Source organism: Passer domesticus, chromosome 3 (genome assembly GCF_036417665.1).
Source record: "Passer domesticus isolate bPasDom1 chromosome 3, bPasDom1.hap1, whole genome shotgun sequence".
Classification (NCBI taxonomy): domain Eukaryota; kingdom Metazoa; phylum Chordata; class Aves; order Passeriformes; family Passeridae; genus Passer; species Passer domesticus.
This window is the reverse complement of record NC_087476.1, coordinates 108,713,160-108,731,445: the sequence shown is the minus strand read 5'-3', so window position 1 is coordinate 108,731,445 and position 18,286 is coordinate 108,713,160. Positions and strand designations below refer to the sequence as shown.

General features: G+C 43.0%; 1 protein-coding gene across 3 annotated transcripts in view; it reads right to left on the bottom strand.

Annotated features, from left to right (window-relative positions):
- PELI1 (pellino E3 ubiquitin protein ligase 1) overlaps positions 1–16,081 on the bottom strand; it is a 43,133-nt gene extending 27,052 nt beyond the window's left edge. Inside the window, exons 1-2 of one of the 3 annotated variants that reach the window (XM_064414970.1) lie at positions 15,788–16,081; positions 15,036–15,087 (exon numbers count right to left, since the gene is read on the bottom strand). Coding sequence is in view for 1 of the 3 variants with exons in the window: in XM_064414967.1 (XP_064271037.1) it covers positions 3,586–3,640 (55 nt within the window). In the remaining 2 variants the exon portion in view is untranslated. Of the gene's footprint in view, positions 1–3,585; positions 3,751–15,035; positions 15,088–15,787 lie in introns of all 3 variants that reach the window. The other 2 variants (XM_064414967.1, XM_064414968.1) reach the window with 2 other exon arrangements.
- Positions 16,082–18,286: the final 2,205 nt, after the last annotated feature.

The following is an 18,286-nucleotide window of genomic DNA, read 5'->3' as shown; positions in this document are numbered from 1 at the left end:
ACAAAAAAGATGCAAGGTCAGCCACTCTGACATGTTATCAACACTGTACAATGTTACAAAACCAACACGAGGAGTATACCAACATGAGGAGCTGCAGTAATTTTATTAGTTTCTGAGGTAAAGCATTTTTATTTTAGTAATCACTTCCAAGCTGAGGGGTTTTTTTTTCCTTTTAAGAAGGGAGGCACTTAATTTAAATTGCAGAAAAATTTTTAAAAACCCAACAACAATAAAAACAGGTAAGCACAAGAAACAATTTCTATAAAAGTCTTCACTTCAAAACCAATTTGTGGCTTAAGCTTAAAATCTAACAGCTATGGCAGCTCTCTCATATCAGAAATAAGATATACTTTTTTCATTTACTCAAAAGACTGACGTAAATATTATAGGCAAAATGCAGACGTGTAGCTGTTGACACAAAGTTTCAGCCCTGAAACTTGCCCAACAAGAACCGTGAGTTAGAGCTTGGTGCCCGTGGAGCAAAGCACCACTTTTGGGAACAGCAGCACATTCCCCATTTTGTGACAGAGACCCGAATTTCACTCCTTCTGCTATTAAAAATGTGCATCCTCACATTTGCTGTACTAGGATTTGCCAAAGCCCAGCTGCAGGACTGACTACATGTTCTACTTGTTCTAGGTCCTTCTTTTTAAAAAGAGGACTGAACCCAACACAAAGGGGTGCAAGTTTAGGAATTACTGGAATTCTTTTCATAGCTAGTCCTGTCTCTTCCAGTCATCCTCCCTCATTCAGCAATATGAAAATCCTCACACATTACTTACTAATTATTTTATTAATACATTTAAATAAATGTCTTTGTTTTCCAAAGACAGCATGGTGCTTATTCCTTAACTTTTAACATAGAAGCCTACCTAAATCATAAACAATTGTATAAGAAAAAGAAAGGCTGCAATTCTCACCCCCAAAACAATACCACTATGAGCAGCAAGATTTAACTTTACTGGAAAAAAAAAAAGGTCCAGAATACAAAAGTTAAGCAGATAACAGAAGGCCTAACACAAAGGAGCATTGAAATACTACAGTCAAAACTCCCAGAGAAGTTGTAGCCAACTGAAATCAAAGATCATAAGAAAAGCTTTCTTGTTAATTGAAAGCAACATGAAATCTCTGTTCAACCACAAATGCACAGAGTAATGGAAACCAGCTCCAGCATACAGAAGACCAAATCCTTTGACAGAACTTCAGCCTTTCAGGTAGCTGCCTGCAAACTCAACATGCTCCAAACGTGGTTTTTACTGTCACAAACGAAGAGTCTCTAATTAAATTTTAAAAAGTAAAAATACTTGCAGCCTGTAAGTTTAGCCCAGATTAGAATTTTGCAATAAGATACTCTTCCTAAAGTGCCTTTTTAAAGCGTGCCAAAACCATTAGTTAAAAGGATAATCTAAATAAAGCCATTGTTAAAAAAATAAAACTACATCATGCCATGGCTGGAACAGCTAAGGTACTGGTCAGCAAGGAAGGATTATTGCCCCTCATAGTAACAAAGCAGCAGACTTAGTTCCCTCTCTCTTTTTATTACTATATTAAACCTTCCAAATATTTCACAAAAAAACCACTGAGATTTGTAGCTCATTTGATTAGCAGACAATCAATTGTACTGAGTGACTTTGTTTCTAAGCACACTGTTCCCAAAAAAAAAAAAAAAGGCATGCTAAGTAAGGAAAAGAAATTAAGAAATTGAAGGCCATATTCTATTTTTCATCATCTACCAGGTCGCTTCACCAAATCTGATACTTGAGTCCAATTATGCAGGTAAGTAAGGATTCAGCAGCACTGAAGGGAACTGAATTCAGCAGCACAAGCAAGATCACTATCAGCCTACCTATGCAAGACTGTACTAGAGCAAATCCTGGCTGGACATGTAATTTAATTCACCACTCTGATTCGGGATAAGCCCCAGACTTCAAAATAATTACACTGCCATCAGAGAATGTTCACTGTCAGGTATAGTATTTGTGTACTGCTTCTCTGAAGAGATGAACCACTTAAATGCCAGGTACCCTCCAGCTTCTGAAGCCAGCTTCAACACTGTTTCACAGCTCTTCCTAGAGATTTTCCAAGTGTTTTTGGCCTATGTACAAGTACTTGAACACAGCAAGTCCTCTCTGACCACCATGTTTCATTAGATAGAAACTTCTTCCTAATGCATTTTCCAACAAGACTCTCAAGTTTATAAAACAAAGCTGTAACAGCTACATTACTTTTAAAGGTCTAGACCATACTGCACTACCTCTTGAGCTTCCCCTTGAAACATACTGGCAGAGTTAAGGAATTTTGGACTGAGAATTCACTCATGATAGAAACTTGACAGAAAATCAAGAGGCACAGTGAAATACAGGGCTGATCAGAAACTAAAATAAATATGCAGCATGAATTCAAGTCAGCAAACTCATGTTGAATAATGAAGTGGTATTTCCCATACCTAAAATGTTTCAGGCTGTTAACCACCAATACTGACTGCTCATAACTAGTTTCAGGACTTTGGCAGTTGAAACAGAAATAGCAGCCACTGAAGTACTGATAGCTTTGATCATGAAAAATATTATTATGATTAGCATCTCATGCCTATTTGCGCCAATCCCCTGAGATGTAAAATAAAACTATAAACATTTTCAAAGTTATATGCCAAAAGCCCTCTCACTATTAATCACAGCCTTTGTACTCTCAATTTCACTAACATTAACTCCACTTGAAAACTGGTCTAAGCAAGGTAAAGTTGATGTTCTCACAACACATTACCACATTGGTTCTAGCAATACTGAGAGAAGGCAGCAGCTGTTGTCCTCAAACCAGAGGGCCAAGGAAAAAGAACAAGGCACAGATACAAAGCTACAGAAAGCAATGCAAGAATTTTAAGCCTACCACATCAGAAGGATATACAGTCAGTCTAATAACAAAACTTAAGGCACAGCTCCCTGAACCTCTAAGGAAACTCCCACAATTAATTTGTTTCTCTTGAGTTAGTGAGAAAACTCAGCTCATGAAAAACTCTGGTCAGCAGGTCTGGAATAAAGACAGGCCAAGGACTGCATAGCTCAGGTCCAGGGAGGGGGAGCTATGTGTGTGCACAGTCCAGAGAGAAGAGATGGAGAAGGCATCACCCTCATCAGTCACTAAACATTGTATCAGAGCCTCCAGAAATAACCTTAGGTGGAAATCCAACACTAGGGCATGAGAAAGTAAATTTGGCACAGTTTAGAAGGCATGTCACTAACATAATTACCTGCCTTTTATAAAAGCTATGGTTGCTCTAGAGAGATTATCCAATGAACTGCTTAAAGCACTACTACTTTCTACTTCTTTAAAAAAAAATATAGTGATTAGAGAACAAATACCTTTACAGATAGTTACAGCAAGACAAGAGAAGTAGTTTGTATTGTTTTACACTTGTACTTTTAGCAGCTTATCTCAATCAAAATCTCCCAGAGGTAAATAAAAGCTCTATTTGAAAGGAATTCTAGAAGTAGCTACCAAATTCTCTAGATGAAAAATTTGAAAAGAAGTTCATGTGCAAGTAGAAAAGTTTGTTCTTGTAGAACAACTGTGCAGATGCAAACTCACCGTGTCCAAGCCCCTCGAGATTGTACCCGCGCTTCCACTTGGATTTACGGTACATAATGAAAAGCCTCCCGCGCAGAGGGAAAGGGACCTGCTGATGATGGTGGCTGTCAGCAATGAGCTGAGCTCAGTTAGCTGCTAGTGCAGACAGGACAACGATTTTCAACACTGCGAGAGAAAGCCAGAGTGAGACCACATGGTTAAGCCCCATCCACATCAGCAATTGAGAACTGTCAGCTGGAGAGGCACAGGTAGGAGATCCACCTGTCACTCACAGCCACTGTAAAGAATGGTTTCCTAGAGGCTGGCTCAGTGTCTCCTGGAATAAACCTGTCTTTGAACACAGCATACACCCTTCTCTCCAGTCAGTACTCCTAGAGCAAAGCAACTCAAATGCTCAGCTCTTCAACATTATTGAGGGAATTCAGTTGCCAGTTTGTGCACTCAGAATTTACTGAAATTTAAGAATATGTTATGGAATTATACTGGATAGTTTTACATTTACAGAACACTGCCAGTTGCAGGTAAGCATTAGACAAGGGCTGTTAGCAGACACCCTGGCTGTGTGTTATTCAAAACCATGCAAAATAAAGGGATGAAAGGGCTGGCTTTAACTTCAAACTACTTAGAGTAAGGGGAGTTGGACCAGATAAACTCCAGAGTTCCCTTCCAAATTCTTCTCTTCATTGACAAACCTGGCCACTAGCACAGAGGCACGAGCTTTGCATGCAAAGACAGAAGCCCTGCATCACAGGGCTGTTATTTATCACCTATTTCCATGACTGCAGGAATGCCTGAACTTAGTTGCTAACATATAGCAGGAGCACATTCTGCAGTTAAACAATTTTAAGGTGGCATAAAGCACTGCTGACTGCAAAAGCAGCAGGCCTGCCTGTGGCCCAGCAGCTACATGGCACAAGGTTCTGCACAACCATGACTTCCACAACCCACCCTCCAAACTGCTTCTCAACTGGATTTATTCAGTAATGAGTGCACCTGAACATGATGACAGGAACTAAGAATTGGGACCACCTTCCATATGACTGTGTTCATTTCCAGAAAAAAAGTAAAATTGTGTATTTTTAAACGCATGGACTAATTAATAGTGAGGTAACAGGAAATAAGAATTTATTTGTGAGCAGTACTTAAAAGCTATGTCAAATCTTTAAAAACAAGGAAAATTTACTCCTTTTTATAACTAGAGCTAGCTTTGTTTTCTGTATACTCCCATTCAACTTTTGTTCTTTTAACTAGCAGAAGCTATATTCAGTAAAAAACTGCTTAGTACAGCAATAATCTTATTAGCATGCATATGAAGTTAAAACTAAGCTTATATGAAGGATGTTGTAAAATTAAGCTTGAAAAAAAGTACAGTAAGCAACAAATGAAAAAATTAAAATTCAGTCTCAGTTACAAAAACACTTGGAACAACCTATAGTTCTGTCTTCATCAAGGCTTAGTCATTTCCTGTACACTTCTTTTCTTCACAAGGCAGTATTTTGTCTGCTCACATTAATGCAAGGTACCTCCATAATCAGTAGCTACAATAAAACCTGGGATACACCAACATTAACACAGGTTATGGTCCAGTTGGAAAACTCTTCCACCAGCAATTCTTCTGAACTGGTCACTTGGTTGCACGATGAGAAAGCATCTTCTGATGCTGCCAGGCAAAGACAACCTGCAGAAACTGAACAGCCCCCAACAGAGACTCCAGTACACGGAGTGGAATGAGAAGACAGGTGTAGGTCACAAAATAGTCTTTGAAGATTGTGAGATAATATCTGGAGATTGTCAAAGCTTAAGTAACATTCCCAAAGACTAATCAGCATCTCTGAGATTAAGCAAAGTCTGAAATATAAACTATGGCTGGAGAACTAGACACCTGACTTAAAACCAGGCTTAGTACTTCAGCATAAGTGAGGTCTAAGAAAACCACCAACTGCTATGGTTAAGCTTACAATACAAACTAACTTGGAATTCCTACATCCTTTAACTACAAGGATTATTATTAACAGGGAATGTAGAATGAATTGCGATTTTAAGTCTCTGTCAAGACAGACTCCCCACTCAGATGTAGGTCTCTGAAGCACTGAGCAGCTTTACCCTCTGCTAGAGCTGTTAAAGTTGCAAAGCAGAAACCAGACCAGACTGCCACTTAATAAAAGCAGCCTCAGCAGGAGAAGTGAAAGGGAAAACCCAGGCTTCACCAAATGCCATGCTGCTCCACATCAACACAATGGAGGGGAATCCTGTTCCACTCTGAGTGCTATGAGCCACCTGGCCAGAAGCCATGCTTATGCATAGCCCTTGGCCTTGAGGGTTGAAAATAAGAAGATGAACAGCCAAAATTTGAGGCCAGCAGGCACAGCTGTCAGGCAGGGATCAGCAGACCTAAGGACTGTAGCATTACAAATGCTCCAGCCCATACTGGTTGGCAGTTTTGCACTTGATCTTATTCCTTCCCTCAGTTATTTCCTTCCTCTCTTTGTCTACCTACCACAATTCCTACTTGTGCTCTGCTTCTCTCCCCTACCTCATCCCTTTGTCTCTTTGGGGTCCAAGGTGTTTCTGTCAGGCTTCTTTCTATTCCTACAACATGGAAGTGCTGAAAAATCCAAGTTCACAATTTTTGGTATGTTCAGCTTCCTGTCTCAGGATTTTATTAAAATCAAGTTTCTTGAAAGATGGTTGACAGACTCTGCTTTTAACACTGTCCTCAGTCACAACATACCAGTCAGTATTGAAGGAAAGAGCTCACAAATAACGCAGTGTGCTGATTTAGCTTCTACAAATGGAGAGTCTGGCCACTGCAGAGATGTCTGATCTACAGCTCTCACTGACATGAACACTCCCTAGCCACACAAAGACTGTCACGGTTCTTCCCCAAAATCCTGCAGGGAAAAAAATTAAGATGATAGCAGATTGGATGGAACAGCTCTAAGAAAAATCAATAACAGTAACTGTAAAATCTAAAATTAAAGTAAGTCTGGTTTTGATGCTTTCAGTACACACGGTACATTAAATTTGGCATAAGCCCAATGGAACATGAAGTACTTGTGGACAATGTCTGCCAAGAGCTAGAAATACAGTACTTGGTCTTTAAAGAACAAACAGAGAGCCTCAGTTCATTTCTACTTTATGCATCTGAAAAAAAATTAAATCAAGGTGATCTTTCTGGGGGAACATTTGTATTAAATCTAATTGGCATGCTTTGTGCAATGCTGAATGGAACCCATGCCCAAAGAATCACTATTTGTCATTCTATAATCCCTTCCACTTGTGACAAAAGGTTACAAACAGATGTTAGACCTCCCCACATTCCAAAACACTGTGCTTTCCTGCTCAGCATCAGGTTTGTGCCTCACGTAAGCTTTCTAGCTAGTCCTCAGTCATGTTGACACTTCTAAACATCTGACACAGTGAAAGCAGAAGAAAAATGGGAAGTTTCCTGAACTCAGGAAACTCAGGCTGCACTATCATTTTTTTCACTCATCTTCCCATTTGTTGGTACTTCATTAGTTTGCATGCCTCAAAGCAGAGCAAGGTTTGATTATTAGCTGAATAGTTACTTGCATTTCTGTAGCACACTCCAAACTATAACAAATTAAGAATCACCACACCTGTGAGTTCCTTACCTTTCTTAAAATAAGGACAAAAAGCAAGAGATGAGCCTAACATCCATCTGGGGCTTTGGAGACATCCTGCACCATCTCAGCACACAGGTTCCCCTCCCTGCCATCTCCTAAGTCCTGCTCTCTTTCCTAACTGAACAGGAGAGCAGAGCACAATTGCAGCTTTGTTATGTCTCAGCCACAGCCTTGGGAAACCGGAGCAGCAAGAGAAGAAGAAATAGGCAATGCTACACTTGTCACCAGCCCAAAGTGAGGCAAGAAACTTCTCATGCCATCTCACTCTACATGTTAGCCAAGCACTATCTGAATCTTTAAAGCTGTTATTTCTTGGCGATTGAGGTTATGAACTATATAAAGCAGCCATAAATCTGGCTTTTACCCTCCTCATTAACAGCTGTAAAACAATAGCAGAATGCCTACAATTGTGGACATTGTAAGACTCAAGAGACTGAAAGACACCGGACATGTGATTATTAACATGATAATGTTTACTCCTCCCTATGACTGATCTCTCTTGGCTTTAACATAAGCATTAACTCTTCCCTCACCTTTTGCATCAGGCTCCTCTGCTCCTGTTTATACATTGGCAACTTGAATGAGTCCCTCCCCAAAGTTGGGGGAGTAAGGGAAAGGCAACAAAAATTTTTGTAATGTTTCTCCTCTTGAGGCAGAGGCTCCTCTTGCTGTCTGTGCACATCTCAGAAGGGTGATACATGAATGCTTATTTCAGTGAGGAAAAAATTAAATTGCCCATATATATTGGCACAGGAATTCAAAAGCAGTTGCTGTATCTAAGTCACAAATGGTTTAAGCCCACACTTTCTACTAGAGCACCCTGTCCTTTCTCAGCCAGCAGTGAGAGGTACAAGAACCTACCCTATTTTCACATCTGCTGCTCAGAAACCCCCTGCCAAAGTTAAAATACTGGCCACAACACTGACTGCATAAATATGCACACGTGCAAGAAAAAAAATGGATAAAAATAAAAGCTATTTGTGCATTTATTTGCCTGCATGATCAAGTTGAGTTCCTCAACTTCAGCAGGTGGCTGACAGCCTTAATACAGTAATACATCACTTCTTTCAAAATAGACAAGAGAAAAAACCTCACCAAGCTGTTTCTCTCACCATGGTACACTCCAGCCCTCAGGAAAAACCTTGAGCAGTTTTCAGAAACCTCACCCAACAAGCAACAGCTCATGCTGCACCAAAAGGGAAAGCTCAACTGGAATGATATTTCACATCCACCAAATGCAGCACCTAATAAATACTAAAACAATTGATGTGGGCTACCAGCAGCATATCAATTACCTTATTAATAAAGCAAAAAAAAAACCCAACCAACAAGATCCAGTATGATGGATCCACCCACCACAGGAATCAAGAGATGATGAGTTGGCCATGAAAGGGGTGATCACCTGTCCTCAGACTAATATGCATTACAATGTAATTTGTCTAAGGCTTGGTCTGCTAATCCCAGGGTATGAAGTGCAGTTATAAATATATATGATATGTATACATATCTATACATATGTATGTACATTAAAACACAATCTTTTAACTTTAAGAGACACAAGGACAGCAGATTGGAGCGGGAAGCAGTGTTTATGTGAAGCATCAGCACTACCATCACAAATCTGTCTCAACAGTATCACCTGAGAAAAAGAACAAATGAAACATTAAGTGTCTGCTCTTGGGCCTGCTGGTTCTCTGCACTGCCTACTGAAGAACTGTCACACCTCTGCCCTGTTAAAAAGCAGTTCTTAACTGACTGCCTCTAAATTTCAGGCCATTCAAGCTGGTTGTCTCCCAGCTCTTTATTGAAAGTACAATAAATACATACCCCAACAATTAGTGGGTGCTGAAATTAGGAGCTACCACAATGACTTGTTTTACAGCTGGACTATTATCTTCTCCCCTTGTAAGTATTCAATTCAGAGCTCATGCCACTTGTGGGCATGATACAGTTTTTTGTGGACTTCTGAAAGCAGATCCTAAATCTGAAACCAAATTACCATGAAAGCTTGATCATGACAATGAAAATAGCAGTACTGGCTGCACTGACATAACTCTGGCTTCACAAATATTAAGTAAACTACTCCGGTTTCCGACACAAGGAGAAACTCTCCCAGTTTCTATCAGAAGATTTTGTAGCATATTCCTAAATTCTAAAGATGGCAGTTGCCCAGCAAAAAGGAGTCAGATCCAAATTCAAGAGGGTGCACACACACCACCTCCAATATCAGTAAGGGCTGAAGCCACTTTACTCTCTTGCACGGCAGCACAGAAGTTTAAAGTCATCTTCTGCTAACCTTTAAGTACAGCAGCAATCTAAACACAGCAACTCAAATATCTACCTGCATTTATTTTCTTCCACATTGAGCACTCCTCAGAGTATTTGAAGTGGCTCAGGAAAAAAGTAAACCAAACCAAACAAAGAAAAAAAATAGTGGGAAATGACAGAACTGACATTTTTAGAATATAGCTTTTATCCCAAGAGGTGCATTAAAAAAGCAAAATGAGCAACAAGTTCTTTAAAAGTAAGTAAATTACTTACAATAAGCCTCCATATATGATGAATTGTGCATTTTTACCCCTAACCTCATACCAAATAAACAGTTCAGCTCCATGATCTGACATAAGGATCATTGCTTATTTTCCCTGTTGAAACTCATGTTAAATCATTAAGACAATAATTATTCTTGCAAAAATATTGCATGGAACTACAATTGCTTCAGATAAGTAGAAAGGATATCAAGGTAGCATGAGACAAAAATCTCAGTATATATATTAACACTTAAAGAGAAGAGGAGCCTTGAGATTTCTTAGCAGAAATTCTTCAGGGACCACTTATCATTTAACATGAACCATTTGTCTTAGGACAAAGAAAACACAGATGCAGTACCCAAGCTTGTATGATTTTAAAAATCAAGTCCTTACTTGATTTTAATTATTTAAAATTTTTATTTTAAATTTAAATATTTTAATTATTAAACTTACTGTTTAATACTGCTAGACTATTAAAAGCAGAAGGATCTGGGAACAGAGAAAGTGGGCATTTTGGAAAGGCATGATCTTGACACAAGGAAAGGAGCTACAAACATATGGAAGCCCAAGCCTAACTCTGTGACTAGTTAAACCTTGTCTTACAGTGTCCCAAGGACGTGATGTTTAAGGGGGCCCCACGTGCAGGCTGCACAGGCACACGAGCTGCCCTTCCTAAAGCCCACAGTTCCACCCAGGTGCCTTGCAAGCTGCCCCAGACACCACTGATGAATATCTGGGCAGAGATGACCAGCTGGGTGTGATGGTTCAAGCCAGACCTAACCCAGAGATGCCAGTTTGGCTGCCCTGAGCCAAAGAACAATGGCCACATTAAAGGTTTTGGCCCAGATCAAGGGATGACCATCCCCAACAGCTGCAACTTTCCAGTTGCTCACTGCATGGTTCAGATAATTAAGTAGAAACACTGAAGAGACAAGAGGGACAGTGTGAGATGTACAAATCACATCACCAAGTTTCTTCTCACTGTGCCTTCACAAATTCTTGCAGGCCTTGAGCTCCACCAGTGTCAAATCTCAAGAGTCTTCTCAACAAAAACCAAATCAGTGCCCTCAAATTCAATCTCTATTCCCTACCTTGTCCATAAAATAAGGAAAATAGGTACCCCAGCTCAGAAAAGAGTATTTTTAAGCACCTGTAATGAAACCCAAAAGGTACAGAAACATTACAAACTGGAAATACAAGCAGCTAAGCACATCCAGAGAGATGAATCAATTGGCAATGGAAGGAAAAAACCCATTGATGGTGGTCTATTTAAAAGAAAATTCTGGCTAGGCAGGGATTTGAGCTTTATTATTTTTATGAGTTTTGATTGCTTTGGGGTATTTTTCTTAGTTTTGTATCTTCAAGTCCTAGCTCCAACAAACTATCCTCCAGAGAATTGTACTTGACTAACTTACTCCAAACCCATAACCTGCAAGTACCTACACATTCATATATCCCAGTCACACAAAACCTCAATAAAGCCACAAAATATTATCTAGTAGCTATTCATATTATCAACCACCCTTAATAATAACTAAAAAATATTCCAGAGATCATTTCTGGTTTGGGCCTTTTTAACCATAGCCCTTCAACTACTCTCCTTGCTGTTCACACACATGCACACACCCTGATGTAGCCAGACCAGCATCTCCCTGCCCCAAATATCACTCTGTACTACTAAAAAAAACCCAAAAAACCAAAAAAAACTTCTCACAAGGAATACTTTTCTCCCTTCTAAAAACACATTTATGCAATTAACTTCTACAAACAGAAAAACATCTGGTTGGCATGGCTGTCTAGCCAACATCAAGGCAGAACAAGAGCATTTTGAGCCAGCATTGACACATATCCCAAGTCTTCTACAACATATTCAGGTGAACAAGGAAAGTGAGTGTGAATTGAACAAATCCTCTTCCTGACAGGAATATAATTACTGGACCAGAGTAAGAGGTTTTGACCACTTCTAATCTAAAAACTGCAATATAGCTTTAATTAGAACAGTAAAATTATAGGATACTCCCAATCCTGAAACCACAGCCAGAAATTCACTGCAAGATGTAGTCCAGTCTGCTCTCGAGGATGAGATTCAAGCCCAAAATTCAGCATTTACATAAGTACCATGGGTGGCATTCAAGTCACTGTGATTAAATCCAGCAGCATGGATTAAAACCAAGGTCAGCAGATTAACTTTTATTACCTGTTCCTGAACTGAGCCGTGCTCCTGCATGGCAGGCTCCAGAGGATGCCATCAATCCTTAGCCAAACACTCCCACCCAGGCACTGCACTCAGCCTCAACCAAACAAGCTGCTGACTCGTTCTCACTTGAGCCCACGTCCCCAAATGCCACCTCACACGCCAGCCAGGAGACACTGCTGGAGCAGGACTGGTACTGATGAGCCCCCACCTCCAGCACAGGGTGCCAGCAGAGGACAACAGCTTTTTCCTGCAAAGCCTGTAGTTTTCAGTCAACTATTTCACAATCACTCATCACTATAGGGCTATTCCAGAAAGGTCACTTTGAGCAGCTAGGAACATTTGGTGCTCCAAATCATGTCACATGGGTCAGCAAAAGAGGGCTCACCTAGGTAGCCCAAAAGCTGTGCACTCATTCGTGCAAATCACTCAAGAACCTCTGCCTACCCTAAGAAAAAGGTTCTTTTCAAACCAATATAAATACAGGATACGTGTAAAAGAACATACTCATAGTGTGCAAGACTGTCATTTTTCTGTAAATCAAGTTATTGTGAAAGAGTTTTAATTACTCTTAGCAGACAACAGAAGCAAATAGAGCTTGTTTTTGTTTTGTTTGGTTTTTTTTTTTAATTTCAGGATTTCTAGCAGGAAAAAGAACTTCCATCTTTTTTAACTTGAAAGGCAGGCTTTTGAATACATACATTCAAACATTTTAAAGAAGCACAATCACTTGTAACTACTAATTGCCATTACAAAACGTTAAGACCACAAAAAACGTGCCATGATACTACCCTACTGCCCCAGCCCACCCCCAAGCAAGCACTGGAGAGCCCACAGCAGCACAGGGACAGGGAAATGCATCCCACGACCTGCCCACCACCTCCTGAGAGGCACAGAGCCACTGAAGTTTTCCCTGACACAATTTTTCATAACTAAATTGCTATTTGACCTTCTTCCCCAGGAATCTTTTCACCCAGGCAGACTAACTGGGCCTGCTGGAGATGCAATATTAATTCCAGTAGGACTGGGGAGCTGCAGTAGCAGTGAGACACTTCCTGGTGCGTCCTGCTAACCCGTAGTTTGAAAGGAAACAGAAACAAGATCAGATGGAAACATGCTCACTTTTTTTCCACTGAAACTCAGCAGCACTCGACCTACTTCCCATCCCATGTCTTTGCTGTCACTTCCTTTGACAGTTTGTCAGCACGCTCGTGAATCTGGAGATTAAGGAATGAATGTCTAGGAGGCAAAGGAGCTGGACTTTTTCATCCTGATGTTCAGTCAAAACTTTTACAATCCAACCGGCAAGGCGTGCAGTGACCAGCCAGCAACAAGCACCTCCAATTCCTGGCACCCAGCAGGAATTGCTAATCAGCTGTGTAATTTCACTTACAAGTATGCACTTAAAGGTGACTGATTTCTTATGAAACACCCTCATTCTCCCTTTTTTAGCTCAGGGCATGGATTAGCATCTACAAACAGCTTTGGGTTTGCCACTTTCCTGTATTCCAGAGCTCCTGTTTGAAAAGACATTTTATATCAAAAAATACTTGTAATTAGCTCCTTACAAATGAATAAGAGTTTTAAATACCACTGGCTCCAAGCACATGATCCTCTATTTTGTAACTACAAACTCAGCCACTAGCTATAAATCCTGAAGTGAAAGGATCCTGTTTTCCAAGCCTGGTTTCTTAATAGAAACCAAGACTGCCTCCAAAATACAAAATGGTTGTAGCAAAGGCAGTATATTAAATTCTTCTTTAACTGAAATTACACTAGTAGTTACTCAAAATGTTAATTTCTAGGATGAACACCAGCACAGTGACCTGCTGTGTTGAGAAATACATTCCAGTGTTTAGCAAGAATGGAAACATTCACGAGGCACACGTTACACGACTTTACTCAGCGTAGCAGTAGGTGCTCCTACATGTTTAATTCATTTGAAATAGGAGATGTCGAAGCTTAAGGTACCCAGTAGCAACCTACATACAACCAATATGCATTCCTAAAGCTTCCTGCCAGGCCATTCATACGACTTCAAAGGGTTAGGACACTTCTCTTGCACAGCACCAAGAGAGCCCAATTTTCCAACTACCAGTGCTCAATTTTCCACAAACCATGCTTTTTCATGGGGGAAAGGACTGGAGTGGAGAGGAAAGGGAGAAGGGTCCCGGGCAGACATCTGAACTTTGGCTCCACGTTACTCACTCCAAAATTATCGGCCTAAAACATTACAAAGCCACACAGACCACGCAACAACACATGCAAAGGAAGATCTGGGCAGCCTGTCCATCTCCTAACTAACCTACAGGCGCCTTCTGGAACAAAAAGGAACTGAAGATGTATCATCAACAGGTCATCTGGCTGCTTCTTTGTGGGAAAAAAAATTCGAAACGCTGCTGAACAGAAACCGGAAACGGCCTTTTTTTTTTTCCCCGGGTCTCCCCCCGCCTCCCACACGCTTTCAAAATGAAAAAAAAAATAAACCTATCGTCCTTCAGATGTAGAAGCGCCAGCTTCTAGCTGTCTGGGAGGCTTTGTAATTTTCCTTACCCAGTAGTGTTTTTTCAAGGCAGAGGAGCCCCAGAAAAAAATACCGAAAAGGGTGGCCTGTAAGGCCAGAAACAGCAGCGTTACAGCCAGACTGCTTTTTGCTCCCATGTATTCCAGAAGCTGCATTGTGCAGACGTGAAATAGCTGCAGTTTTCGAGGTGGCAGTTGAAACAAAAACAAGGGAGGTGGGGGCAAGAAAAATGATTCCGGTATAAAAATCTAAGTGCTTTAAAATATACCCTTTATTAGAGGAAAATTATTCGGCTAAAAACACAACTGCTCCTTCTCTTCCCTGCTTTTTGAATATCTTCTCTACAGCTGTTGCAGGCAGAAATGTCCCCCTCGTTTCAGGACTAGATCGTCCTGAAAACGTATTATTTAACGAGGTGAAAACAAGAGCGGAAAGAAAAACCGGACACGAGTTGCGCTGGACGGCGGGCTGCTCACAAAAGAGCCAGAGCTGAGGAGATGGGAGCGAAACCCTGCAATTCCCCCAAGAATCTTAACATTAAAGACACAACTTACCCACCGCCCAGCTAGATTTTTCCAGAGTAAAACAGCATCAAATTTGGAAGAGCTAGGGATTAAAAAAAAAAAAAAATCCAAAGAAAAAGAATCAGGCTTTCCCACCAAGATCCTTCAGGTTAACAACAGCCAAACAAAATCCCCCTTTGTTTTGTTGTCACCCGCCTGCGTGCTGCTCCCATTCCGCGCTCCGGCACGGGAGGCTGCGATCAATGGACTTGGCGGGGGAGGCGGGGGGAGAGCTCGTTCTTACCCCCAAAAAATACACATATACCACCACCAAAAAAAAACCCCACAAACCATCCACCCCCGAATTCAACAGAACCCTGGTGTTCGAATAGTGAGCGACTTTTTTTTTTTTTCCTATTTTTTTTAAGCGATGTTTTTCCCCAGGGCAGACGGCTCGGCAGCCGCTCCATGACAAAGAGCTTCCCCAGCACATTCAGCCCCAGAGCGGGGCCAACTCCGGGTGGGTAGAAAGCGAAAAAAAAAAAAAATTAAAAAAAAAAAATACACACAAAAAAGGACAAAATAAAATAAAAGAAGACAAAAAACTTCCCAAACCCCGGTGGAGGAAAAAAAAAAACAACGGAGAATTATTTGAGGAACAACCACAACGAGGGAGCCCTGCGTACAAGGCGCGCAGGGCGGCGGGAGCGGAGCAGGAGCCCGAGGAAGGCAGGGAAGGGGCAGGCCCCGGGCAGCCCCCCACCCCTCCGACGGCGCTGGGCCGCGACAGACGCGATACTCACCGCGGGGAGGAAGGCAACGGGCAGGAGAGGCACCCACGCCGGCAGGCCGGGAGCGGGGCAAGGGGCAGCCTCAGCCTCCTCACGGCCGCGCGGAGGGCGATAGTCCCGACTGGGCGACAAGGGAAGCAGCCTCAGAGCGCTCACCTCCGACCGGCAGGGCTGCGGCGGGCCGGCGCTGCGAGCCGCAGGCGGGGAGCAGCTGCCGAGAAGCAGCCGGGGAGCAGAAGCCGATGCTGATGGACGCCGCCGGCTCCGCCGCCCTCACACCGACTGCCGCGCCGCCCCCCGCCCCGCCTCGCCGCGCGCCACACCGGCGGGGCGGGGCCGGGCCGGGCCGCGCCCCCTGCCCGCCCCGGGGCATGGCGGGAGTTGTAGTCCCGACCCCCCGCTTCGCCTTGACCTCAGCCCGTGTGCCCGCGCACCTGTGTGCAGGTGTGTGCCGGGGTACAGGTGTGTGTGCCCCTGTGCAGGTGTGTGTGTTCCTGTGCAGGTGCGTGTGTCCGTGTGCAGGTGTGTGTGCCCCTGTGCAGGTGTGTGTGCCCCTGTGCAGGTGTGTGTGTCCGTGTGCATGTGTGTGTGTCCGTGTGCAGGTGTGTGTGCCCCTGTGCAGGTGTGTGTGCCCCTGTGCAGGTGTGTGTGTCCGTGTGCATGTGTGTGTGTCCGTGTGCAGGTGTGTGTGTCCGTGTGCAGGTGTGTGTGCCGGGGTACAGGTGTGTGTGCCCATGTACAGGTGTGTGTGTCCGTGTGCAGGTGTGTGTGCCCCTGTGCAGGTGTGTGTGCCCCTGTGCAGGTGTGTGTGTCCGTGTGCAGGTGTGTGTGCCCCTGTGCAGGTGTGTGCCGGGGTACAGGTGTGTGTGCCCCTGTGCAGGTGTGTGTGTCCCTCTGCAGGTGTGTGTGCCCCTGTGCAGGTGTGTGTGTCTGTGCTCGCTCACCTGTGCCTTGTGTGCTGCACAGCGCTGAAAGCCCACAGAGTCCCTGGCTGCCTCAGAAGGAGCGTGGCCAGCAGGTTTCCCCCCACCATTCTGCTCTTGTGAGACCCCACCTGGAATACTGCCTGTGGTTCTGGTGTTCCCAGTATAAGAAGGGCACGGAACTGATGGAGCAAGTCCAGAGAAGGGCTTTGAAGCTGATAAGAGGACTGGAGTGCCTCCCATACAAAGACAGAAAGTCAGGGCTGCTCAGCCCAGAGAAGATCGTGTAGAGAACACATAGCAACCTTCCAGTACCTGAAGGGGAGCCTTCAGCGGAGCCAGAGAAGCTGTAGCAGTAGGACAAAGAGTAATGAGTACAAACTGAAAGAGAGGAAATTTAGGTTGGATATTAGGAAGAATTTTTTTAGTGTGAGCATGGTGTGACACAGGAGCAGGCTGCCCAGGGAGGTTGTGGATGCCCCAGCCCTGACAGCGTTCAAAGCCAGGTTGGACAAGACCTTGAGCAACCTGGTCTAAAGGAAGGTGCCCCTGCCCAGGGCAGGGTATTGGAACTAGATGATCTTTTATGTCCTTTCCAAACCCTTAACATTCTTCAATTCTACAATTCCATGTGTGCACAGGTGTGTATGCATACATACATAGGGATGTATAGAAAAATGTATGTATGTGTACATGCCCGTATATGTATGTGTGTATGTATATATTTCAACTGAAAGACCTTTCTAGCCACATAAAGAAATACTATACTAATTGATTTTGCTCTACGTTTTCCATAGCTTATGAGAAATCACAGCCTTGATGTGATCTTCAATTGTTTTCTTACACATGGTAAGAAACAGATTTTTAAAGGAAATGGGAGTTTTTACCACCACACCATTCAGAAAACAACACGGTCCTGCCCCAGCACAACACACAAAGTCAATGGAGATACTTTCATAGTCATCACATGATGAGCTGCTGAAGAATTTTCCAGAGTCAGAAATATTAGTGGTGCCAGGGTGTGTAAACTCCACCAGTCATTAACCTGAGTTTCACCGGCCCTGGGTTTCTAATAAGAGATTAAGAGATACAGCTTGAAGCTCCCAGATTACAAGAACAAAAGGGGCCTGGACGATAATTCCTCATGATCTCTGGTGTAACCCTGCACATCCCAAAAATAGCTTTTTCCTCAAAGGCAGTACTCTTTTAAAACACCTGAGATAAAAATAGCCCTGATGGTAAATTCACCACACCCTAACTTTTGGTGGCTGCTGTAAACAAAGCCCGGTTTTAAAACTCAGCTCTCCTCAGAGCATTTATTGGTTTGCCTTTGGATTTGCTGTAACTTTGTGCTCCGTGCTCAGCAGCTCATTATTCCCTGCCATATTTCCAACGCAGGTATTTCCAGCCCTCTGATCAGGGCACACTTTGGTCCCTCTTTGCTGAGCTCCTGGATCCCGGCATCGCTGTGGTGCGAGTCAGACCCTCAGCCCTGAGCAGGAGCGTATCCCGCATCTCCCCGTAGCTGCTGGAGGTTCCCACGGGCTGGAGGTTCCCATGGGACTCAGGCAGGAGGGAGGACAGGACA